This window comes from Muscardinus avellanarius (assembly GCF_963383645.1).
Source record: "Muscardinus avellanarius genome assembly, chromosome: 17".
Taxonomy (NCBI): Eukaryota; Metazoa; Chordata; class Mammalia; order Rodentia; family Gliridae; genus Muscardinus; species Muscardinus avellanarius.
This window is the reverse complement of record NC_137803.1, coordinates 29341656-29368756: the sequence shown is the minus strand read 5'-3', so window position 1 is coordinate 29368756 and position 27101 is coordinate 29341656. Positions and strand designations below refer to the sequence as shown.

The 27101-nt window shown below is 39.1% G+C and overlaps 1 protein-coding gene across 2 annotated transcripts in view; it reads left to right on the top strand.

Moving 5' to 3' along the window:
• ARK2N (arkadia (RNF111) N-terminal like PKA signaling regulator 2N) overlaps window positions 1-26834 on the top strand; it is a gene marked incomplete at both ends in the record, with an annotated part of 48167 nt that extends 21333 nt beyond the window's left edge. Inside the window, 3 exons of one of the 2 annotated variants that reach the window (XM_080714314.1) lie at window positions 3686-3868; window positions 17337-17463; window positions 26645-26834. In XM_080714314.1, coding sequence (XP_080570440.1) covers window positions 3686-3868; window positions 17337-17463; window positions 26645-26834 — 500 coding nt within the window. The remainder of the gene's footprint in view (window positions 1-3685; window positions 3869-17336; window positions 17464-26644) is intronic. The other variant, XM_080714315.1, reaches the window with a different exon arrangement.
• Between the last annotated feature and the right edge of the window lie 267 nt (window positions 26835-27101).

The window sequence follows — 27101 nt, the reverse complement described above, 5'->3', positions numbered from 1 at the left end:
ATGGATTAACCACAGGTTGAATAGTTATTAACTAAATGTGTTACATTTACCTTTAGAGAGAGAAACTTTTAATGATAGTAGGAACAGTAATAAATCCATTACTATAATTTTTGTGTGTGTATGGTACTGGGGCTCCTGGAAACCCTTCTACCTCCGGGCTACACTCCCAGACCTATTTTTATATATTTATTTGGAAACAGGTCTCTTAAGCCAGCAAGGCTGGCTTCGTTCGAACCTGCGTGATCCTCCTGTCTCTGCCTCCCAAGCGCAGGGATTACAAGCATGCGCCACCACGCCTGGCTATGTATTATAAATTTATGTTGTAAGATTGTGACAAGCTGGGCGCATTGGTACACACCTATAACAGGAGAATGGCAAGTTTGCACCCAGCCTCAGCGACTTGCGAGACCCTCCACAACTTAGTGAGAACTTGTTTTCAAACAAAAAAATAGAGTAGGGCTGGGATGTAGATTGGAGGTATGGAGGTAGATAGAATGCCTCTGGGTTCATCCCCAGCAAAAACACACACACACACACACACACACACACACACACACACACACACACACACACAGATAAACATCAGGTATAGCAGATGGGAGAATGTGCAGTTTGGGTAACCTTAAATGTTGTAAGCATGGAATATGTTTACATTAATGACTGACTCTTAAGTGCCAGATGTTTCCTTCCATGTATAACTTTGCTTGAAGTAACTGTTTTGATGTTCTTAAAAGTAAAACTAATCTTTTAGTTGCAGCACAATTGCATTAGCAGTATAGAGGAATAATCAGGTGAGATCAAAGATAGTATCCCTGTTGAATTCTGTAATGAATTAACCTATCTCATCCTGTCAGTGTTCTTCTTTAGTGGTCTAATTTACTTCCTTCAAGAAATACTTCTTTTAAAAAAGCAGATAAAATCACGAAAATAATCTTGCCTGTTTCATAATTCTGTGTATCAAGAATCATGTTTTAAAGGAATATCACAGTCCGAGTCCAGTGGTTCAGGCCTGTGATCCCAGATCTTGCGGCAGATGAGCCAGGAGAATTGTAGGGACAAGGCAAGCTTCAACAACTTCGACCTTGATTCAAAATAAAAAATAAGGGCTGGAGGTGTAGATTAGGGGTAGTGTGCCCCTGGACTCAATCATGAGTACCAAAAAGTAAATAGATAAAAAATGGGTGCAAACCGTAATCCTAATTATTTGGGAAGCTGAAGCTGGAGGATTGCAAATTCTAGCCTGGCCTGGGCAACACAGTGAGACCCTGTATCTCCCCCCCCCCAAAAAAAAAAAGAAGAAGAAGAAACAAAACCACACACAAATACAAATTGACCCCATAAGTTAGCTAATATTCATGTATTGGTTCAGAGTACAAACCCTGATGCCAAGTACTTCAAACATATCCCTTTAACTTTGGTTTGCTAATTATAGGTGTAAAATGACCCTGGAACACAGGATCCTTAATTGTGGTTCTATTTGAAAGAAAATTGTAAAGGCAACCATTGCTTTCCTTTATTGAAGTTTATGCAGTATTGACTTGTCATTGTTTGAAAATACTGGAAATATAAAATGGCAGTGGTCATAATTGTTAAGTGTAATGAAAATATGAAAATTTTGCTGTCTCTGTTTATGATAAATACTAAATTTAAGCTAAGTTATAAGGTGTGCTGTTTGGAAATATGGAAGATACAAGAATGAAGCCAGATAACAAGTTTATGCTTGTATTTCCTACTGATGAAGACTTTGAGACAAGTTATTTCCATGGGTAGGTGATGTCACTCTGCATGTATATATACACTTATACTTTTTTGCATGATTATACATGTAGGAATAGTACAATTTTGACTTGACTGTTGACCTGTTGCCTCAATTTGGGGGTGGAGGTGGGGAATGTGAGGGCAAGAGGGTCTAAATAGTATTAGTGATAAAAGATTTAAAATCATTAAATAACTTGTTGCAGACACCTGGACAAAACCCACAGATCCTTTCAAAATAGAATGTATGGTCAAATAGTCAATATTGTACTTGGCCCTCATATCTTCAGCACCTAAGTATTTGGACATCACACAGTATCTTAATTTCATAATAATCATTTTGAACTCTGACGAAAACTTCCTAGAATGATACAGCTTTCTTTTCTTTTTGGAAAAGAAAAAACCTCAAACATGAGACAGGTTTTTTTTCTATTTGAACTAAAATTTATTACCAACTGATACCAAAGTCACTTTGTTAAACTTAATGGGCTTTGATGAACTTGATTTACCCTACTTAGGGAATTTAGAAAGTATTTTTGAGTAGTCAACTAAAGTCATAATCGTCAGAATTTCATATTGTGACATGTCTCTTCTTTATACAGTGGCACCTAACAATTCATTTGCTTTTATGTTTGGTCATTTTTTATTTTGAAAATGTTGCTGTAAAAACCTGTGGTTTAGGAGCTTAGTTTTAAGAGGTAAATCCCCAAGTGTGTTTTGTGTTTTTGTTTATTGACAGTTTACACAATGGATGTATGTTTTCAAACAGTAATCTTTCATTGTGTTATATTTTTATGACTCATTGGCATATGTATTTACAGTCAAGAATTTTTTCATAAGAGTTGTGTTTAATATTCATTTGTTGGATATTTTTAAATATTTTTGGAAATAAATGGTTTGCTTGTACATCATAAGTAGCCATTGAGAAGAAAACAGTATTCCTTTATTTTAGCTTCTAAAATGGGGGTGATAGAATGATTTCTTGAATGGAAACTATTTTTGCTCTTGCTGTCATCTTAGAAGGGTAGCATTAGCATTTTAAAGCATGTATCTATGCTCCAAGGTTGAATATTGAGTTACATTAGCATGACTGCTGCAGTGTAATTACTTTGGAACTCAGCTGTCTTTTTCAGTCAGTTAGGGTGATTTGGGGTGGGAGGGATCTCTTATTTTTCCAGTAAGAACTTTAATGCCTTCGAATCTCTCTTGAGATTCCATATCATGTACTTGGAGTATAAGTTGTTTGATTTTCTCAAGAAAAAGAAAATATAAATATCCCTCACAAGATGTCCAAAGCAAAATCCTGAAAATGGATTGTGTGGGCATTTTCTTTTGTAAAATATTGTAGAATGTATTAACATCCCTGTTATTATAAAAGGGCTTTACTGGAAATAGTAAGTTAAGTAGAGCTCTAGTGTTAACTTTATTTCTTTAGTAAGTTATATGTATTTGATTTTCTTTCTCTGGATCTACTAGGTACTTTTCAGTATTAACTACCAGGAGAAAGAACTAGGTTCATTCTCTTAAAAATCATAAATTGGGTTTAGCTGTTGACATTAGTTTTTTTTTTTTTTTCTTTAAATTTTAGTTTCATTTTGTTTGTGGAGTCATCCCCTTTCCTTAACCTGTAACTCTTTAGGAGTTTGACAGGAATTCAAGTGTAACATTGTGCAGTATAGTCTTGTCTTCTGTTCTTCACAGTAACACTCCCTTTTCTCCTTCCAAAATGTGTCCCTCATCTTTGTGAGCTTGGGTTATCTTTTCCACTTTAACATCATGTACAAGATATCAGACCTAAAAGATACAGCTTTTCTAGTTAGATAGAATAATAAGGTAAAGGCAACTGACATTTAGTGTGTTATTATTTAGCTTCAGAAGTGTTTTTCACCCCACAAGTTAGATACAAGTATACATTTTCTTTTCTCCCTAGATGGACCTCCAGTTGTAGCTCATTATGATATGTCTGACACCAGCTCTGACCCAGAAGTGGTAAATGTGGACAATTTATTGGCGGCTGCAGTAGTTCAAGAGCACACTAATTCTGTAGGTGGCCAGGACACAAGAGCTACCTGGAGAACCAGCGGGCTTCTAGAGGAGCTGAATGCAGAGGCAGGTTGGTCTCCCCCACCCCCTCTCTACTGCTGCAATGTGCATGTGTCCTGGCAGGTGTTTCTCCTGATAGTGGGCCCTGCTGCTGAGAGTGGCCATACTAGAGTCACCAGGAATTAAATGATTGTGACTGTCCAGGCTGCCATTTATAACTAAAAAGATTTGGCAGCATATTATTCATATTTTATAATCAGAAGGAAGCAAAAATAAGAGTACCTAACACATTAACCATGAGCATCAGTAGGTTTCAGAAGGCGTTAAAAAATTGCCCAACAGCAGCTGGCATGGTGGTACACACCTGTGATCTCAGTACTTGGGAAGCTAAGACAGGAGGATCATAAGTTTGAGGTCAGCCTCCATAAAATAATCCAGATACTCTCATTCTTTGGCCAGTTCTTACTCTCACTTAACTCTGATTAGCAGCCTTGAAGCTTCGATGGGAGCTTTGAAACTCCCCGTTGGGACTGCCACTGGGTGGGGAGTGTTTCTGCCAATTCTTCTTTAGTAAATTTTCTCTGTCCTTTCTAACCTTTTCTTTGAATTTCTGCCTCTGTTATCTTAGGAAAAAATATATTTCCTTGTCTTGCATTATTTATCTTGGTTCTCAGAATGTTCTTAAGAGTGATTTATTCACTAAAAAAAACCCCCACTGCTTTGACCTTTAGAAACTTACTGAGTTTCTAAGTTCCTTCAATATCTTCCTTAAATATTCTTTCTAATTTAAACCCTTTTTAAAAAGTACTAGAACTTAAGATGAAAGGGAGAGGGAATGAGAAAACAGACTGCTTAGATAGTGTATATTTTCTTTAGTGTTTTTGAAGGATTATATGTATCAGTTTTATGTATTAATCTGGTAGTTTAATCAACGCCTAAAATATTTTTACATTACAAAATGAGTTTTACATTACAAAAATGAGTATAGTTTAGAATTTTCTGTATTGAAACAAAATGCCACTGATTATCCTAAACCCTTCTTCTCTTAATCATTGATTAGAACAACAACAACAAAATCCCACTTACCTGTTGACCCTTTGATTATTTTAGCTAATTTTGAAATAGGACCTGGATTTAGTTTGGGGTTTGATTGCTAACTTGCCTGTTTGGTCTTGGATTAGTCATTTTCCTCTGGACTTTGGTTTTTATATGTAAAAGTACTTGAATGCCCAAGAATGGTCTCTAAAGGATTTGTTAATAGTATTCATAGGTACTTTGAAAAGCAGTAGTAACACTTAATATCAAAGGACAGTAGTTTGACCACATTTTGTATAATATGTTTCTAAGCTGTCTAATTTGTTCTGTATACTAGATGGTTGTGTTTGTTTTTTATCTACTGACTATCAAATAATCTATTCCATTTCAGCTTTATTTCCCATTTCCCTTAGTCTTTTATAATAGACCACTTTAGAGTAAACACTTGCAGAAAAAAATGAATGATTTGATTCCCAACATTTTGTACTTTATATACAGAATTCTCAATAGTAGGCTGAGCCATATAGAATTATTAATTTGACTTTTTTTATATATATAACAGCAATTTCATTTGATTCAATCGAGAAGTACAAGGATTGAGGTCTTAAAGTATCATTAAAAGTTACCAGCATCAGGAGGAGCATTCACATCCCCAGATACAAGTATAATTGTCTCTTAGTATTGGAAGTGGCGATTGGTTCTAGAACCTCCATGAATAGAAAAATTCAAATATATAAAGTCTCTTATATGAAATTGTATAGTATTAGAATATCCTCTCTATAACTAAATTATCTCTAGATTACTTATAATACCTAATACTTTTAAAGTAGTTTATATCATATTTAAAGGAATAACAATAAAAACAGTCTGTGGATGTTCAGTAAAGACACAATTTTCTATCCAGTATTTTCCATTCGTTGTTGGTGCAGTCTGTGGATATGGAACCTGTGGCTACAGAGGGCCCACTATACAAATAAGTATTTGTTACCAGGCACCGCACACATGACACCTGGGCTCCTGCCATTTTTCTTTTTAACAAATACAGTATGGCAAAAATATGCAAGAAGGTAAACACTAGTGGCTTCAACTCTGTGCCCTTTCTTTTTTTCCTCCTCACCCAATGGTATCCTAAATTTGGTTTTTTTAATGTTTTGTTTTTGTGTATTTCTTTATATATTTTTTGTCTCATTTGCTATATATCTATACATAGGCATTTTTTAAAAGCTAATTTGTGCTGGGTGTGGTGGCGCACGCTTGTAATCCCCGCGCTTGGGAGGCAGAGACAGGAGGATCATGTAGGTTCGAAGCCAGCTGCGCGCGCTGGCTTAGGAGACCCTGTTTCCAAATAAAAATGTAAAAAAATAGGTCTGGGAGTGTAGCCCGGAGGTAGAAGGGCTTCCAGGAACCCCAGTACCACCAAAAAAATAAAATTAAAAAAAAAAAAACTAATTTGTATTATATTGCAGAAAATCATTTGCAACTTTACTTTTCCCCAACATTTTGTGAGCTCTAAGCTTGTTAAATGTGGTCTAGTTCATTGATTTTTTTCACTATTTAGAATTGTGCTATATGAATATATTATAATTTACTCACACTCTTCTTGGACATATCAGTGCTATTTTAATCGTGCTGTTGTTAGTATTTTTTGTATGGGTCCCTTGATATATGTGAATGATAACCTCTTCAGGATATACTATGTAGAAAGTACACATGTCTGTATTGGGCCATTAACTTTGTTTGAGTTTTTGTTTAGGATATTAGTTACCACTGCCCAATAGATCCCTGTGACTTTTTTTTTTTTTTTTTTTTTTTTTTGTAGTATTGAGAATGGAGCTCTGGGGTGGGGTTTTCTACCTCCAGAATACACTCCCACACCTGTTTATATTTTATTTGGAAACAGGATCTCACTACGTTGCTGAGAGCCACACTAAGTAGCTGAGGCTGGCTTCGAACTTATGTGGTCCTCCTGTCTCAGCCTTCCAAGTACAAGGATTACAAATGTGCACCACCGTGCCCTAATGGAGCCATTTATTTAGTCTTTCAAAGTCATTTTCGCCCTAAGTCTCACAATGAAGGTATATGAACAAAAAATTAAAATATTATGTTATTCATATTGGGAATCTATCTTGAGAAACTAACTATACTTACAGAGTCAAAACAATGTTTAAAAAGTTAATACTTGATTGATTGCCTATTTATGGTTTCAAGACTTGTCTTGTTTGGGAGGTTTGGCAAGATAAATATTCTAATGGTTAATCTGGAATCTCCCTGCTCCCCCACCCCCTCAAGTTGAATAGACTGTCCAGGGGCTCACTTTTCTCAGTAGCAGCATGTCAGCCAGGTCCATAGCTCCACTCCAGTTAAGGTCATGGAAGTAGTGTGTGTGTGTGTGTGTGTGTGTGTGTGTGTGTGTGTGTGTGTGTGTTACTGGAGTTGTAACCCAGGGACTCTGAGCTACACCCCAGCCCTATTTTTTATTCTTTAGTTTGAAACAGGGTCTCACTGAGTTGCAGAAGGCCTCAGGAAGTAGCTGAGGCAGGCCATAAACCTGTGATCCTCCTGTCTCAGCCTCCCAAGTACTGGGATTACAAACATGTGCCAGCCACCACTTCTATCTTTGGAAGTAATAATTAAAATAATAATAAAATACTTACAGTAATTTGGAAATAGCTTCTTTTTCAAAGCAATTGAATGATGTTCTCAAATGTGTTCTTATATGCAAAATAACCGTTACTATTTAGTTTAACTTAGACAAAAAAGTTGAGTTACAAATGGATTTTAAAAGACTTAGGATTTCTTTATCAACCTTTGTCATCTGTTTACTTTTTCTTACTTGATGCTAGAAGTGTATAGTACAGGTTGGTCAGACCAGTGACCACTCAGAAACTGTGTGACCTCAGGCAAATTATGTAAAACCTTTGTTTTCTCTGCCTGTAACAGGGGCTAAAACTAGTATCTGTTCCAAAGGATTATTGTTACCATTCAGTGAAATAAGTATTTGTTACCGGGCACCACACACAGGAGCATTTTAAGCCCTTGGGAATGCTAACCAACAATAGGTTAATGATAATATGCTGAAGTTGACTGAATAAGAAAGGGATTAATGAATCAATTAGTGGGTTTCTAGTTTACTATCCTGCCCTGAAACGAGTTGCTCTTGCTATACTATTTCAACTTTGCCTAAGTATAGAAATTACCCGGGCTGTTAATGAAAATTCAGCATTTTTGGTTTCTCCCTGAAGATTCCATCAGGAAGTCTGAAATAGGGTCTGGAAATCTTTTAATGATAACCATCTCCCAGATAACTTTTGCATCCAGCTTGTTTAGGAAGTTGTATCTGTATATCCAAAAATGGCTTTGTTTTTATTAGTTGCCTAAATTGCTTACTATAAATGTGAATATATAGTAAGGGGCTTAAAAGTAGAAGTCTGAGGTAGTTTTGCTAAGAAAAGTTTTTAATTGTAGCAAACTGATTTTATTTAGGTTTACCTTCCCCTCTGCCTAGCTGGGGAGGGATCATAAATTCTAACAATCTCATTTCCGACTCCTCCCCCCCCATCCCCCAGCCTTCTGGTCAAGAAAGTAGGCTAAGAGCATATTTCCCATCTCTTAAATAGGTATGGTATTCCTGATCTGTCCATAAAAGAAGGGAAGCAGCAATGCAGAGAAACAAATCTTGAGTTTCCTGGTCTTAATGTAGGGCTTTTTATACTCTGACCAGCTTGGTCATGTTTATGTTGCTAGCAAATCAAAGACAGTGATGAATCATGTGAAGAAGATGGTATGGTCATGTCCTTCTTATTATGTGCTTCCTATTGGATTGGAAGAGTTTAGGTTTCTGATCTCCCCTTCGTCCATGTTAGTGATAGGTTGGGTCCCTTCCCTCTCCATCTCTGCCCCTCTCTTCATGGGACCTTGCAGCTGGGACAGAAGGTGGAACCCCGGAAGCCAGAAGCGGAGATGGGGAAGACTCCAGATGCATGAGATTCCAGATGTCATGAGGCAGACTCCAGATGTCATGAGAGGACTAGCATTCTCCTTCCTTGCTAGCCCCACCCCCAGACCCTGGCTACATAAATACCCTCACTTCCTCTGGCGTGACTGCAGACCACTAGTCCCTCCACGCCCTATGGGTCTGCAGACCTCTACCAGGAGCGACAGACCGTTAATAAAAGGGGCTTGGTATCATACTCTTTCACTGGATTTTGCCTCCTTTGGACCCTCGACTCAATTTCAGTGATACAGTTAGGTTGTATGTAGTATTTTTGTTGAAAGAACTAAGTGCAGAGAAGTAATTCACATGTTTTTAAAGCTAAAGGAGTAGTGATTTAAGATACTGCCACGGCTGTCTACTGTGCTGTGCTTTGGTGTGTTGTAAAGTCAGGCCTAAGGGTTCCTACCCAGTAGCAGTTTTGCTGTTCAAAACATAGCTACATTATTTCTTTTGAAGGCAAAAGAAATTGTTTGCTATAGTAATTTAGTTACTACTTTACCTGTGCTTTTTTTTTTTAACTTTAAAACTTTATGGCTGTAGTGGGAGGACACAATTTAATAGTTTTCTCATAGAGTGAAAGAACTTATCTTCCCAAAGATATGCACAAGCAAAGACCTACACAGAGACAGCCAGCTGCCACAAGCTAAATATAAGCACTTTCTTTTCTTTCTTTCTTCCTTCCTTCCTTCTTCCCTCCCTCCCTCCCCCTCCCCCCTCTCTCTCTCTCTCTCTCTCTCTCTCTCTTTCTTTCTTTCTTTCTTTCTTTCTTTCTTTGTACCAGTAAGTCTTTACTTATTGTATTTTCCCAGGGAGAGAAGAAGGGAAGGGAAGAGTTAGCATGTGTGTTAAAAAATGATTAGAAAATAGGAGAGGGAGCTGAGCATGGTGGCACACACCTGTAATCCCAGCATTCGGGAGCTTGAGACCAGAGGATCTTGGTTCGTGGACAAGCTCAGTTATTTAGTGAGGCCCTTTGCAACTCAGTGAAACCCTGTTTCAAAAAATAAAGACACTAGCCAGGCATAGTGGTGCACACTTATAATCCCAGCACTTGGTACACTGAGATAGGAAGATTGCACAAGTTCAAAGCCAGCCTCAGCTACTTAGGCTTTCAGCAACTTAGTGAGACCCTGTTTCCAAATAAAGTATAAAATAGGTCTGGGAATATAGCCTGGAGGTAGAAAAGCCTCTGGATTCCACCCCAGTACCACCATGAATGAATGAATGAAGAGAGAGAGTAAGTACCTAGGTACAGCAAAATCAAGCCATCAGATTAACACCCTGTGATGGTGTCACCAGAGCCCTGAATTTTCCTGCAGTTCAGGGATGAGGGAATGGGATCAGGGAAAGAATAGACAGGTACACACTTTCCCACATTTCCTCCCTGTAAATTCAAGATTTCACACAAAGTTTTGGTTTCTAGCAATAAACATGGAGTACATTTGTCTATATCCTATTAAACAACCTGTGTCCACTTTGACAAAAGTCTTTCCCTTCCGCATAAAAGTTCCTGAGTGACTTGAGCATATATTCGTATTCTCTTTCCTGGTCTCCTGACTCTACTTTCTACATGGAAGGCCTCCAGTTGCTTTTCCCTACTTTAGGATTACAGACTAAGTAGGTTTGATCCATCCGAACACAGGAGTGTGGTGTTCAGCTTGGATGGCATCGGGACCTGGTATTGACTGGAGAGTTATAGAGACATTCTAAGAATTAAATATGTGTGTGGACATGTAGGTTTTCTTTTGAAGGAGTAGGACAGGAGCCATGTTTTTAGGACAGAAGATCTGGTTCAAAATAGGGAATAGGAAGGGGAACACAAAAGGAAAGATGGTTCAAGAGCCTCACTTCAGGAAGAGGCTCCACACTCACGTTTCTTGTCCTTTTGCTTGGTGCAGAATCTTCTGTCAAAGATGCTTTGGCTATTTTTTATCAATACAAAAATAAATTTGTAACCAATAAAACTCCAAAAGAACATGGTAAAAGACCAACACATTTTATTTACACAAACTAGGCCACCTTCCAATCACCAACTCAGAGACTCAGTAAAGTCCTACAAAGCCCAGATAAATACAGTAACTAGAGGGGACATCATTTGGGGGAGACAAGAAACCAGGATCAGACACACACCACCCAATGCATTCTCTTGCATCTGTACTGTTTCAATGCAGTGAGGTGGCTTTGTGGTGATATTACAACATGTAAACAACCCTACTTTATCTCCTTTAGCTACTATGATACTATATTTTCTTTTTAATACATGGTAATTATGGTATTTACAGTTTTTTCTCTACAGGCCTTGTTCTTGTCTTTAAATTAAAATAAGTATTGCTACATACAGTGTGAACAACACCTCATAGCACCTTTGTTTTACATGTATTTATTTATTTATTTATTTATTTATTTATTTATTTATTGCAGTACTGGGGGTGGAATCCAGGGGTATTCTACCTCTGAACTACACCCCTAGTCCTGTTTTTTAGTCATTTTATTTTTCTTGATATGGTCTCACCGAGTTGCAAAGGGCCTCGCTAAGTGTCTGAGGCTGTCCGTGAACCACAATCCTCCAGTCTCTGCCTCCTGAATGCTGGGATTACAAGTGTGTGCCACCATGCCTGGCTATTTTTTATTGGTACACTATAGTTTCACATAACGTGGGTCATATTGACAATGGCATACATCCACACAGTACTTGGTGCCCTTCCCCCTTTTTTATTTTTATTGTAGTTTGCTTTTATTTTTGTGTATGCTTTAGGTCTTGTTCTGCTGTTGGGTTCCTCTGAGGTGCTGGGGAGGAATGGCGTGGGAAGGCCAGATGATGTCAGGGATCCCTAAGTGTGGCCTGCTAAAGCGGGTTGCATTAAAAGAAAAGGGTGCAGTAGTGTAAGGATACTGGTGGTTAGTGTCCTAGCTGCTTGTAGAGTTGACTTTCTATGTGTAACCACCTGGAAAAATCTGATAGCTGGGTGCGCTCTTAGAAAATCACAAGGTGAAGGGTCACCTTGTTATCCTAATCTGCGCTTTATCCTGGCTCTCAGTCCAGCCCAGCAACTCCCTCCTTTCTGTTAAGAGTGTTCTCTTTTCAGAAAGGCTGTTTTGCTTTTCTTGCTCCCTCTCTGGTCCCCTTCCCACATCGAGGCTCTGCAGATGGTCCTGCCACATCCTTCACAGTCACCTCAGTTTTCTGCCCTCTCAACCTGTTCTCTGCCTTTCTCTTCCAAATATGACCATGTCTCCCCCTCTTTAAAAATTATACATATACACATACCTCCCTCTCTCAGGCCCATATTTTTTGCTCATTACCTACCTACCTTTCTACCTTTCTTTTTTCTCTTTCTTTCCTTTTTTTTTTTTTTTTGTTACGGAAATGGAACCCAGAGACATTCTACCTCTGAGCCCAGCCCTATTTTTTATTCTTTATCTTGAAACAGGGTCTCACTGAGTTGCAGAGGGGCCTCACTAAGTAGCTGAGGCTAACCATGAACCCTGATCCAACTGTCTCAGTCTCCAGAATGCTGGGATTACAAGTGTGTGCCACCATGCCCGGCTCTTTCTCCTTTCTTCTATAGCCAGACTTCTTAGAATTTGTCTTCCTGTCTCTGTCTGTCTATCTGTCTGTCTGTCTGTCTGTCTGTCTGTCTCCCCCCCCCTCCCTCTCTCTCTCTTTTTGCGGTACTGGGGATGGAACCCAGGAGCATTGTAACTCCGAGCTACATCCCCAGCCCTAGTTTTTAGCCTTTTTATTTTTGAAACAGGGTCTCACTGAGTTACAAAGGACCTTGTCAAGTAGCTGAGGCTGTCTGAACCGCTGTCCTCCGGTCTCCACCTCCCAAAATCTGGGATTACAAATGTGTGCCACCATGCTTGGCCCTCCCTCCCATTTTTCTTTAGTTTTTTTTTTTTTTTTTTTTTTGCTACATTGGCTTTGGCCCTGTCTGAGGCTTGCCAGTGGTGCTTGTTGCCGATTCCAGTGGATTCTACTTAGTTTCTCTTCTTACCTGACTTTTCAGTTGGTCTTTAAGCACATCTTTCTAAAAATGTTCTTTGGTGTTCATGCCGTCACATCTTCTGGGGTTCTTTCTTTGTGGGTTCCCTTTCCTATGCCGGTCTCTTATTCAGTGGTGCACCCTAGGGTTCTGTCATGGCCTTTCTCCTCTGAATGCAGTATTCCTTGCCACCATTGCTGAGGGTTTACCAAGTCAGTTTCCTCTCTAAGGCCTCTGAATGAGCTTTGGAATAGTGCCTCGAGGCCTGTATGACATCTTAAAGTACATCTAGTAGCCACCCCCAGCTTTCAGTAGTGCACTGACTGGCAGCTGTAACACTACCCAGTTGGCCTAAATTTAAAAAAAACTACACTTCCTTTTTTACTTTCTGTATTCTTTGATTTGCCTGATTCCCAGCATCACTAACCCTCCAAACATATATACTTCATGCCTTTTCCAGCTCAACCACTGTCATTTCCCATCCAGGAGAGTACAGCAATTTGACTGGTTCCCTTGCCTCTGATTTCCTGTCCTGCTGTTAGTTTCTTTCTATTATTATTATTATTGTTATTGTTATTATTATTATTAATTATTATTATTATTTGCAGTACTGAGACTTGAACCCAGGGGTATTTGACCTTCGGGCTACACCCCAGCCCTATTTTTTATTCTTTATTTTGAAAAACGGTCTCACTAAGTAGCTGAGGCTGGTAGCAAACCTACAATCCTTTTGTCTCAGCCTTCCAACTGGGGTTATAAGAGTGCACCACCGAACCCGGCTTGTTGGTTTCATTTTCTCCCTCCAAAAGGAGCCTTTAAAATTCAGAAACAGATTATGCCACTCGTTCTCTTTGTTTAGATATTTCAGTGGCTTCCCACTTCTCAGAGGTGAAGCCCAGACTCCTCACCGTGATCTGGCTCTGCTGATATTGCTGGCCTCACTTCTCATTACTCCTCTGGTGCCGTTACCCCGAATCTCACCAGACTTCTGCGCCCTCAGACACGCAGGCATTCCTAGTGCTCCTCCCTCACCTGTGCTTACTCTTCTCTTGAGCTCCACTTCTCTGATCATTCTCCAGCCTGGAGAATGTGCTCTTTCTGTGTGTTCCAGGCATCTCTTTAGTTTTCAAGCCATAGTGCAATGGTCTGCTTTTTGTTTTTTAAATGCCCTCCTAGTTTCCTGTAGTATTTGTAGCATCTAGCATAGTGCACAACATGCCATGAACAAATATTTTTAGTAGGAATAAACATGAGGTAAATAAACAGTAGAAGCTGCTTAAGTTACTGAAGTGGGCAAGTTGAAAGCTTGAAAAACAGCTGTCAAACTTATAGTTCTGCCTAGCAGTACAAATGAACACTGCACAGTGATAGCTGTAATTACAACATCCAGGTAGAAACTGGGTAGAAGACTTGGCCACAGCAAGGAATTGGCAGTCAGAGTAATCGTCTAGGCTTAACCATATTCCACTTAAACAGCCATCCTAGGAGATCAAACAGAACTGAGTGTTTTCTGGTGAATGTACCTTTTGTGTGCTTATGGGATTCAAAGGTGCGTGCCCACTGCCTGTGCCACCACATTCAGTCCTGTCTAGATGATAGACCAGTGCAGACTGGCATGAACTCCCACTATCTGTATCTAGGAGCCATTGTGTTCTGTTTTCTCATCCATGCATCTTGGCCAACAATTGAAGGAAAAAGGGAAGAAAACATGAAAGAATTGTGAAAACGACTCACAATCTCATTCAAACTTGATTACTTTTCACAGTTTTACCTAGCATCTATACATTTTTATAGTGTTGTATGTGAAACTTTGTATTTTTGTGTACATTTTCTCAAGTTTCTGCCTAGCGCTATAGTAAATGTCTTTGGAAGTCATAATGTTTTGCTTATTTAAAGCCTCTTAGAGGATGTAAAATTGTAAAGTTTGCTTCAAGACTATACCTTTCCAATGGGTTACTTTGAAAGTCAACAGAGGTTTGAAAGTACAAGATTTCTCAACGACCTTAAAGCATTGAAGAGAGCTAAGAGAGGGGAAAAGAGAGTTGTGTGTGTAAATTTTTATTTTCTTTACATTGGTTTAGTTTATATGAGGTGTCATGAATTTCCCTAGTGAGGAGACATAATTTTGTATCAGATCATAGTGTATTTAAATATAAATTACTTTTAAGCAAAAATTTGCAACTCTTCATATTCTGTTCATTTCTAGGCATTTAAAATTTGTCCTTTTACGATAGAAGCTCAAGAACTAGGCATACAAGCTGAGTTATTTTAGTTCTTGCTAGAATTGTTTTTAAAGGCATGTACTTTGATTCTGTGCTATTATTCTTTATTGAGAGAAGTATATAAATCTTATTTGTTACTTGTTCTGTGATGTTAGAGGTTTTTCTTTCTTTCTCTTTTTTGAAATTCTGCGGGTGGAACCCAGGGGCATTTGACCTCCGAGCTACACCCCTGCCCTATTTTTTATTCTTTATTTTCAAGCCTCACTAAGCTGTGGAGGGCCTTACTAAGTAGCTGAGGCTGTCCGTGAACCGCGATCCTCTGGTCTCAGCCTCCTGAATGCTGGGATTACAAGCGTGCGCCACCACGCCCAGCCGAGAGTGTGTTTTATTGTGTCACATAATGAAGAACTTTGGACACCCGTGTGAAAATCGGTTACATTCCTCAGTGCTACAAACTGCTGTGCTTTTATAGTGTGTGATGTGTGTTTAATGAGAACTGCCAGCACTGTACAGTTATGTTTAAGTTGCTCAGAGCCAAATTTGTGATCTACCACTAGCCTTCCGTTTTAGATGGAGTTTGGGGTTAGATTTTGTCAAATCCTTGTTTCTTTATTCTTTATTTATTTATTTATTTATTTTTGTGGGTTTGGGGATGGAACCCAGGGACATTTGACCTCCAAGCTACACCCCCTGCCCTATTTTTTATTATTTTATTTTGAAACTGGATCTCACTAAGTTGCAGAGGGCCTCACTAAGTAGCTGAGGCTGTCCGCGAACCACGATCCTCCGGTATCAGCCTCCTGAATGCTAGGATTACAAGCATGCACCACCGTGCCCGGCTCCGTGTTTCTTTAAAGAGAAAAAAATGCAGTCAGGTGTGGCGGTGCACACTTGTAATCCCAGCATTCAGGAGGCTGAGACAGGAGGATCGCGGTTCGTGGACAGCCTGAGCTACTTAGTGAGGCCCTCTACAACTTAGTGAGAACCTGTTTCAAAATAAAGGATAAATCAGGCTGGGGGTGTAGCTTGGAGATAGATTACCCCTGGGCTCAATCCCTAATACCGAAAGAAAAAAAGAGAGAGAAAATGTTGTCTTTCAGAAAGCATTTAAATATGGTGTTAATACTTTTATTCCATTTATACCTTTGTACTTTTCTGGTTTAGCATTTTGTTCTGTTTGTTTGTTTGTTTGTTTGTTTGTTTGTTTGTTTGTTTTGCGGGTCTGGGGATGGAACCCAAGGACATTTGACTTCCTTGCTACACACCCTGCCCTGTGTTTTTTATTCTTTATTTTGAAACAGGGTCTCATTAAGTTATGGAAGGCCTCACTAAGTAGCTGAGGCTGTCCGTGAATTGCGATCCTCTGGTCTCAGCCTCCTGAATGCTGGGATTACAAGCGTGCGCCACCATGCCTGGTTTGTTCTATTAAAATGATAAGGAGTAGCTAGGTGTGGTTGTGTATGCTTGTAATCCCAGCATTCAGGAGGCTGAGACAGGAGGATCACAGGTTTGTGGACAGCCTCAGCTACTTAGTAAGGCCCTCTGCAATTTAGTAAGACCGTTTCAAAATAAAGAATAAAAAATAGGGCTGGGGATGTAGCTCGGAGGTAGAATGCCCCTAGGTTCCATCCCCAGTACCACCAAAAAAAAAAAAAAAAAAAGATAAGGAGTAGTAGAGAACTATCCTATACCCTCTAGGTAGTTAGGTCCTAAGTCACTTCAAAGCAGGCTAGCAGTGAATATAAGAAGGATTATGAAAATAGATAGCAGTTTAACTTTTTTTTTCTCCTAAGGAATAGTATATAGAATAAGAGACTTGACTTACAACTTTGTGTCCTCTTAATGCCATTTGAATATATTCTGTGAGCATGTATTCTATTTTTTAAAAAGCCATTAAAAATGGCAGAGCATTGCCCTGGCTTATTTGACATGGCTAACCGTTTTTCTGTGGCAAAAGCTCTCACAGGGTCATTCTGTTTCTGATTAAAGCTAGTAGAAATCTGTTGATGAGTTGTTTCTGCTGTTTTTAAGAAGTTAAGCCTTGGCATGGTGGCACATGCTCGTAATCCCAGTATTTGGGGTTGAGACAGGACCATCACAGGTTTGTGCCAGCCTCAGCTACTTAGTGAGGCCCTTTGCAACTTAGTGAGACCCTGTTTCAAAATGAAAAAGAATAAAAAATAGGGCTGGGTATAGCTCAGAGATAGAATGCCCCTGAGTTCAATCCCCAGTACTATAAAATAAAAAGAGAAGGAAAAAGAAATTAAACTGTAGTACCTTTTTTCTCCCCTTCTCTCTCAGGTCACCTGGATCCAGGATTCCTAGTAAGTGACAAAACACCCGCTAGCAATGCACCACTCAATGAAGAAATCAACATTGCCTCTTCAGACAGCGAAGTGGAGATCGTGGGCGTTCAGGAGCATGCACGGTAGGCTACCAGTCCGAGTATTCTGCCAGTTTATGTAGTGCATTTTATTTTAACTGGGAAACAAGTGATAAGAAAATGATAGACCTTGTGGTATTGTTAGTATGTAAGGTTGGACTTAAGAGACACATTTGTTTTTTAGATAGATGAGAGCCTCAGAATGTGTTACATATTGTCTCATATCAAGAAAATCTCAGTCTTACATATATGTGAACCAGAGCTGGGGGGGGGGTTCTATTATTTTAAGCAAATATTTTTATTTATTTGTTTGTTTGTTTTGTGGTCCTGGGGATGGAACCCAGGGGAATTCTACCTCTGAGCTATACCCCCAGCTCTGTTTTTTTTTTTTTTTTATGTTGAAACATGGTCTCATTGAGTTGCAAAGGGCATCACTAAGTAGCTGAGGCTGTCCCCAAACTGCGATCCTCCTGTTTCAGCCTCCCTAATGCTGGGATTACAAGCGTGTGCCACCACACCTGGCTTTTAAGCAAATATTTAAATAGCTTGACAAGTTTTTCTTTTATTTACTTATTTATTGGCACTAGGAATCAAACCCTGGGGTATTCTGCCTCCAGTCTACACCCCTTTGGCCTTTTATTACTTATTTTGAAACATTCTCACTAAGTTGCTGAGGCTGCCCTTGAACCTGTGATTCTCCTGACTCAGCCTCCCAAGTAACTTCTAGGATTGCAGGCATGTGCCGCTGTGCCCAGCTGACAGTTTTCTGTCAAGGCAGAAGTGCCACTGGCCTTTCTTGCTCTCTCATTCCTGTTTTCTTGACCTTAATTTTATCTTGAAGTATGTTGGGAACAAAAAACTGGAAAGCATGCATCTAACATCATACTTTTGCTGGCTTAAAAAACAATTCCTAAGATGTCAAATTAGTTTATTGTATTATGAATGATTTTATGAAGTTTGGCATTCTTTATGGTAGGGGTCGACAAACTGGCCCCAGGCCAGATCTGGCCTGTAATCTGTTTTTGTATAGACTGTGTGCTAAGGATGGTTTGTATTTACTCACTCACTCACTCACTCACTCACTCACTCACTCACTCACTCACTCACTCACTCATTTGTGGTACTGAGGGTGGAACCCAGGGGCTTTTCTACCTCCAGGCTATACTCTCAGACCTATTTTATACTTTATTTGGAAACAGGGTCTCACTAAATGCTTAGAGCCTCACTAAGTAGATGAGGCTGGCTTCAAACCTATGCGATCCTCCTGTCTCAGCCTTCCAGGCACTGGGATTATAAATGTGCGCCACCATCCCCAGCTTAGGATGGTTTTTAAAGTTTCAAATAGTAGGGAAAAAAATGAGCCCATTAATGGCACATGCCTGTTATCCCAGTACTTAGGAAGCTGACAGGAGAATTGCAGGTTCAAGGACAGCCTCAGCAGCATAAGCCCTGTTTCAAAACAAAAAATAAAAAGCTTTGGGGATATAGCTTGGAGTTAGAATGTCCCTGGACTCAGTCCTCAGTACCCTCCACACACAAGTAATAGAGGAAAATGATATTGTATGACATGCAAAACTGTTAAGAAATTCAAGTTTTAGCTTGTCCTTAATTAAAACTAATAGAGCCATGCTAATTCATTTTTTCATTTTGTATATTATTCATGGCTGATTTAGTACTTCAGTGGCAGAGTAGTTTCAAGTGTATGACACCCCGCCCCCGCCCCCACCCAAACCTATGATATTTACTGTCTGACTCTTTGCAGAAAACATTTGCTGACTCTCAATTTAAGGTTCAGTTCATAAGATTGTCTATAGACTTCTCCCAGGCATTCTTTTGGATATTTGATACATACATATACATATAAAATAATAATTTAGAATTCAAGATGTTGTATTCTATATAGTAAACAGCATTTTTCTCCTTTCCACAAGGATCAAGTTGTGATTTCCTGGCATATAACACAGTATTTTGTACCTTCTTCTTTGATTTGATTTTACTCTATTGTTAGTTAATACAACACTTATCAGCATTTCTTCTATTGCTTATATAACAGGTGAGCTTAGATGTGTACATATAAATTGAGGGTACCTTTTTCTTTTTTTTTTTTTTTTTTTTTGGTGGGGATGGAACCCCAGAGGCATTTGACCTCCAAGCTACATCCCCTGCCCAATTTTTAAAAATTATTTATTTTGAAACAGGGTCTCACTGAGTTGTAGAGGGCCTCACTAAGTAGCTGAGGCTATCCATGAACCGCGATCCTCCGGTCTCAGCCTCCCGGATGCTGGGATTACAAGCGTGCGTCACCATGCCCGGCTGAGGGTACCTTTTTCTACAACAACAGTGGGAAGCCTTCTGCACAAAACTTCTCAATGCTATGGAAAAAGAAAAGACACTTGAGCATATAAGGTAGCTGGTTTGTAAACTTATATTTTTCTAATGAGCCAGCCTAAAATACATGGGTTATCTCAGGTATCCAGTATTTTGTTTTGTTTTGTTTTTGTGGTACTGAGGATTGAACTTAGGGGCATTCTACCTCTGAGCTATACCTCCAGCCTATTTTTTATCCTTTATTTTGAGACAAGGTCTCACTAAGTTGCAGATGGGCTCATTAAGTAGCTGAGGCTGGCCATGAGCCTGTGATCCTTCTGTCTCAACCTCCTAAATACTTGGTTTACAAGCATGTGCCACTACACCCAGCAGAATATTCAGTGTGTGTGTGTGTGTGTGTGTGTGTGTGTGTGTGTGTGTGTGTGTGTGTGTTCTAGGAATTGAACCCAGGGCATTCTACCTTTGAGCTACACCTCCAGCCCTATTTTTATTATTTATTTTTGAAAGAGGGTCTCAATAAAGTTGCGGAGGGCCTCACTAAGTAGCTGAGGCTGGCTGCAAACCTATGATCCTTCTGTCTCAACCTCCCATGTACTGGGATTACAAGCGTGTACCATCATGCCCTACAGAATATTCTTTCTCCTAAGTTTTCTCTTTATCTCTTTCTCCTCCCCTCACTCTTGACCTAATAAAAAACTTTTTCCTTTTTTTTTTTTTTATCTATTCTCTTCAAACTGACATCCTTTGGAGGAGGAATATAGAATTCCTGATTTCTTCCTTACTTCAGAATGTTTTCCTTTAGTTTATTTCATATATTGTTCCTTATGACATAGAAGACATTATCCTTTTTAGCCCCATGTCAGTCTTTCTGAGGTATTACAGTTTTTTAATATTTGATGCTCCCTACTATAATACTCTTTGATGGGCTAATATAGGTAAATTATATTTAGTTGTTTCAGGAGCATATTTTCTATTCGCCAACTTTCTTTTAAGTTAATATTTCAAATGTTAACATATTGTATTCATTTGTTCTATGAAACCAGGAAAGAATAAACAATGCTGTTTAATCTATGTGCTAAGATATACCACTTGACCAGTTCTCTATTAACTTTTACCAGGTCTGTCTTTGGTATTATTTTCTTATATCTAGAAGTACTATAGTCACCTGTCTTCTTAGCTTCTTTGCTCAATTTTTTCCCCACATTGAAATTTAGCTTTTTTATAACCAATAGTTTGGTATCTGGAGTAAAATTATCATTACATTTTTATGAAAACTTGGACATTTAAATTCTTAGACTTAGCCCGACGTGGTGACACACATTTGTAATTCCGGTATTTGGGAGGCTGAGATAGGAGAATTGCAGGTTCATGGCCAGCCTCAGCTACTTAGTGAGGCCTCCTGCAACTTAGTGAGACCCTGTTTCAAAATAAAAATAAAAAATAGGACTGGGTATGTAGCTCAGAAGTTGAATGCCCATAGGTTCAATTCCCAGTACCGCAAAAAAAAAAAAAAAAATTAAAACACACACACACACACACACACACACACACACACACACACACACTATGTACGCCTTTTCTGAACTTGGTAGGTCTTTTATTTAGCTTATTATTTTATCCTATAGACATGTTTGTTCCACTCTTGAACTATGTCAGGTAACTTTGGTACATTTTAGATAACATGCTATAACATGACTTTCAAGGGTTTTCTTACAGGCTCTGAAGCATAAAGCTGTATTTTATTCAGATCTATTGGTTTGAATCTTGGGGAAGTCATAGCTTCTAGGAAACAAATATATTTTGAAACCTTATTGGTGGTTAGCTGGTCATACAGTCGAATATAGAGTTCACAAATTGTGTTAGAGTATTTTTAACTAAATCCTATGTCATTTTGAGGTGATCATTTATGTTGGTCTCTGGATCTAGAACTGAGCAGAATTTTATCAACTCTGCTCTGTCTGAATTTTTTTCAGCAGTTTCTTTAGAAGTAGCCTGAGAATCTTTCAGACATTGAGATTAAAACTCTGGGAAGCAGATAGGGAAGAGGCTTTCTTGTTGGTTGCTTTAGAAGTGCCCTTTCAGCTACCTGTATCTTATCTGGAATTTATTTCTTTTACAGGTCTAGGGTTGCAGTTATGAAGTATTGATGTGCTTCTGGCAGGGCTATCGCTTGGAAAAAGGTTTTAGGTTTTGATCCACATTTTTTTTTCTAGTTTGATTTGCATGCATAGAAGTTTTCTTTGGATCTTAGTTGGCCTGCCCTTATTTCCTTTTGCTGTTTTACATTGTTATGGGTATTCTCAGAGTTTCAAAGCCTTAGAATTGATCCTCAAGCTGTTCTGGGATTGTGCTGCTCTGGCTTGTGTTGGGTGCCATACTCCATGTTGGAAACCTTTTGGACCTTTGTACAAGATCATTCTAGTTGTGATGTGCTCCCCATTTTGATAAAGTCGTTTTCTTGCATGCTGATATCTTTTTCTATTATTTTACTTTGAATTTTGATGTGTTCCATTAGCTTCTGTGTTTCTTCTACTCGTAGATGAGAAAGCATGCTTTCTGAACTAATGGTTGAATGCATCTTTTATGGCTGCCTTGTATTGCTGTGGCGAGTACTTGGCATTACCTAAATTCATTATTACTTCCAGATCTTAATTTTTGGACAGTCCAGTATCAGAAGATATTTCTTGCTAGAAAGATGGAGACTATGTCAACATCTCTAGTTTTTTTGTGCCCACTTAGTTTTGCAAGAAATTTATGACTCTTATGATAATATTTTTCTTTGTTCTTTGCCTTTTTCCTTTACATCGACTAGCCTCATTGGTAGTTCTCCTGGAAAGATTAGTATATATAAACATAGATCTTTTATGAAACTGTGTGGGAATCATTTCTTTGCTATTTGTTCTGAGGTTTTGTAAATAATTGGACTCTTAGTTTATTAATTCTGTAGTCATTGGTGTTAATGTTGGCTCATTCCTCAGCAAACAAATTGATACATTAAGTTTATTTAAGACTGATTGCTTCATAGAATGAGTTGTTAACGCTAACTCTTAAGCTAGGGAAGGAGATAAGCATTTTCCCTTAAGTCACAGGATTCATTTAATTTTCACTTAGGAAAAATTAAGTAGGAATATTCTCTAAGTGGTCACCTTCAGGCTCTGTAAATAAGACTAAAAATGATTAATTTTCAATGTTATTTTCCTTGGAATAATAATATAACTATGGCAAAAGTTGACTACCAGGTACAACTAACTAGAATTAGGAAAACTTTAGAGGGACAGTAATTGTCACATTGTCCAAAGAATGTAAATTTGTGAAGAGAAGCAGAGAAGATTTAGACTTATTCCATCCTCCTTAGGTTCTTTAAGGTATTCAGTGTCCTAATAAATTCCCATTTTTGTTTCAGTAGCCTAAGTTGGTTTCTGGTGACTGCAACCACTTGTGACTATTAAAGTGTTCTGTTTTGATAGTTGAACAAATGGCTTCATCTCCTCATTCTTCTCTCCCTCCCTCCATTCCTCAGTTGTAATAGGATGTTAAAACCTCTGGCTTCTAGTTCTCTTCCTATTTTATTTTTATTTTTTAATTTATTTTATTTTATTTTTTGATGGTACTGGGGGTGGAACCCAGAGGCTTTCTACCTCCGGGCTATACTCCCAGCCCTATTTTATATTTTATTTGGAAACAGGGTCTCACTAAGTTGCTGAGAGCCTCACTAAGTAGCTGAGACTGGCTTCGAACCTGTGCGATCCTCCTGTCTCAGCCTCCCAAACACAGGGATTACAAGCGTGCGCCACCACTCCCAGCTTTAGTTCTCTTCCTATACCAGATGATTTCTTGAATCTGCTTTGCTGTTTATCAAATGCTTTCTGGGACCAGGCAGCATTCCTCTCAATCATATGTATTCTAGTACTTCAGCTGTAGTGAGGAAGGCATAGTTATTTAGTGGAAAATAAACCCCTGAATGGAGATGTAACTTTTGTTCTGGTCCTGTTTAATTTACTTAACACCCTGGACAGTAGTTGTCTTTAGCCTTAGTTTTTCTGTCTATAAAACGAACAGATTAAGCCAGGTGTGGTGGTACATGCTTGTAATCCCAGTACTTGGGAGGGTGAGACCAGAGGATCTCAGGTTCATGGTCAGCAATTTAGCGAGGCCTTCCATAGCTTAGTGAGACTGCTTCAAAGTAAATAATAAAATAGAGATAGGGGTATAGCTCAGCGGTAGAATGCCCCTGGGTTCAATCCTAGTACTAACCAATCAACCGAGTTGATCTCTTCTAAAACTACTTCCTGATACTATACACATGATGGCTTGGGGGATAGTGCAGAGGGACAATTGGAACTTTGGCTTCAGAGATGTTTCTAGGAATTCTGCCAAAGGTGATACTGATCTCTCTTTGTGGCCACTTATTCTTTCAATTCTAAATTTCTATTTCGCTTTATTTCTATTAGTTTTTGTGTAGATGAACTTTGAGACTGTTGAAAAAGTTCGTAATAGAACATTGTTAGTGTGAGCCAGGCATGGTGTTGCACGTCTATAATCCCAGTATATTTAGGAGGCTGAGACAGGAGGACTATTAAGTTGGAAGCCAGCAGTATGATGTGGAAAACACTGGGCCTGAAATCAGACCTACCTTGAAGTTCCTTGGCTTAAAGATTTTAAGCAAAGCCATCTGGGCAAATCAGATAATTTGCTTAAGCTTTAGTTTCCCTCTCTATAGAATATGGATGATAACTTCCATAGCTACTTCATAGGTCTGTTGCAACACCAAAAGAGGTAATATATGTGAAACTGCTTAGTAAATTTGGTATTTTATAGGTCATCAGTCATCAAAAACATTTCTTTAAATTTCAAAATGAACCTGGTCATCGTGACATATGCCTGTAACCCCAGTACTTGGGAGGCTGAGACAGGAGGATTGCAAGTTTGAAGCTAGCCTCCGCAAGACCCTGTTTTCAAATAAAAAAGTAAAATATAGCTGGGAGTATAGCCCAGAGGTAGAAGACCCCTGGATTTCATCCCCAATACCACAAGGGGAAGAAAAAAAAAAAGTCAAACAGATTCCTTTGGCTGACATTGTACCATGACTACCTGGTCACTTAATCTGAATTTACTTAGTGATTTGGACAGTTTGGGATTAGACATCGGGCTTTATGTCCCTTATTTTTAATGCTTTTCACTAGCTAATCTTTGTAAATGCAGTAGCCTCTGGATTAGAAGCTACTTAGCCCATTTCTGAACAGATGGTGGGCCTGTGGCACTGTAACATCTGGATTCTGGCCCCAAGGGATTTGTTTTTTGGCGTCTCACTTGCTAAGTGGTTTTCAAGCTAGCTTTTGAAGGAGCAGGGCATCTTTCCAGGAGCTCATGGGTCCTTGGGGCAGTTTGCAACTGACTCTTTGTGAGTTGTTCTTCTGAACCTGCTCATACTGGTAGTATTAAATCAAAGCTATAATTCTCAAGTGACCTGGATAACTCACTGTGTACACATTGCTACAGCAACTGCTCAAGAACCACTCCGGTAGTTTATGTGACAAAGCTCATCCACTTGATACTTCTCCCATGAGCCACCGGGGTACAAGTGAGTAACTTAGATGCGAGGACGTAAGTGACAGCGGCAGCTTGAACTGTCTACCTTCCTCTCATCTGAGTCAGAACTTAGTGTTTGGCCAGGAGGCTCTCAGTTCTATCAACTGGAATGTGGAATTCAAGCTGTCAGTGTTTCTGAAATAGTTTGGATTTATCAGTAAGGCACTTCTGGCCTTCTGATAGATCCTTTTAGGGAATCTGAAGTGAGTACTTTAGCCTTGTTCCTTTTACTAAACCAAAGCATAAGCATTTCTGGTGAGTGGACCAAGTTTCTGTTGGTGCCCTGCAGGAGGAGAGAAATTGATCTCTTGTGCATGCCCTAATATTTACAGACATTTAGAAGTTGAATTTGTAAAACGTTAATTTACTGTCACTGACTTAAAGGTATTATTACCCAAATTGAAGAGCAACTGTCATCTTTTTTTCTTAAGTGTTTTATTTGTTCCAACCAATATTGTTTGGGTGTCTTAATTTTATTGTAAATTTTATATATAGCCCTGTTGTAAAGATCTCAGAGATTTTTTTTTTTTTTTTTTTTTTTTTTTGCGGGTCTGTCTGGGAATGGAACCCAGGGGCATTTGACCTCTGAGCTACATGCCCTGCCCTATTTTTTATTCTTTATTTTGAAACAGGGTCTCACTAAGCTGCGGAGGGCCTAAGTAGCTGATGCTGTCTGCAAACCGAGATCCTCCTGTCTCAGCCTCCCAAATGCTGGGATTATAAGCATGCGTCACCATGCCTGGCTTTTGATCTCAGAGATTTATTTATTTATTTATTTTACTTTTTGTTTTTTTTTTTGGAGGGTCTGGGGATGGAACCCAGGGGCATTTGCCCTCCAAGCTACACACCCCCTGCCCTATTTTTTATTCTTTATTTTGAAACCAGGTCTTACTGAGTTACAGAGGGCCTCACTAAGAAGCTGAGGCTGTCTGCGAACCGCGATCCTCCGGTCTCAGCCTCCTGAATGCTGGGATTACAAGCCTATGCCACCACGCCTGGCTGATCTCAAGAGATTTAAATGAACCCAGAGAAACATCATCTTACCCATTGTTAATGACTAATCTGTACACAGCTCAGAAATTTCTGAGACAAGGCCCTTGGCCTTTTTAAGGTTAAACCAAGGAATGAAAGGAAGTAGGGAAGGGGGGAGACAGACAACCATGGAGGGAGGAAAGGAGGAAGGGTATTGATTGTGGATTTCATGAACCTGCACAATAGGCTTAGTAACAGTATTGATCAGTACAACTGAAGTCATATTCTGTTTTTTCTGGGGGTGGAATTAACCCTTTTTTTGTCATCTCAATTGCAGGTGTGTTCATCCTCGAGGAGGTGTGATTCAGAGTGTTTCTTCATGGAAGCATGGCTCTGGCACACAGTATGTTAGCAACCGGCAAACACAGTCATGGACTACTGTGACTCCCCAGCAGACTTGGGCTTCACCGGCAGAAGTTGTTGATCTTACCTTGGATGAGGATAGCAGACGTAAATACCTACTGTAATACTGTGTCACTGTGTTTCCTCTGCACTGTTCCCTTCCACTTCCTCCTCCTTTTTGTGACACAGAGGTTCATTGTCATAGCTTCCGCTTCAGAAGCTGTTTGTGGCATTTGTAGAATTGAAACTCATGGACCCCTCTCCTTTTTTTTTTTTTTTTTTTTATTAAAAGATGTCACTTAGGAAAATAACTTATCACAGACAAAATAATTTCTTCTTCCCTCTGTAGGAATTTGAGACTGATGAATTTTCTTAAACAACTTCATTTTACT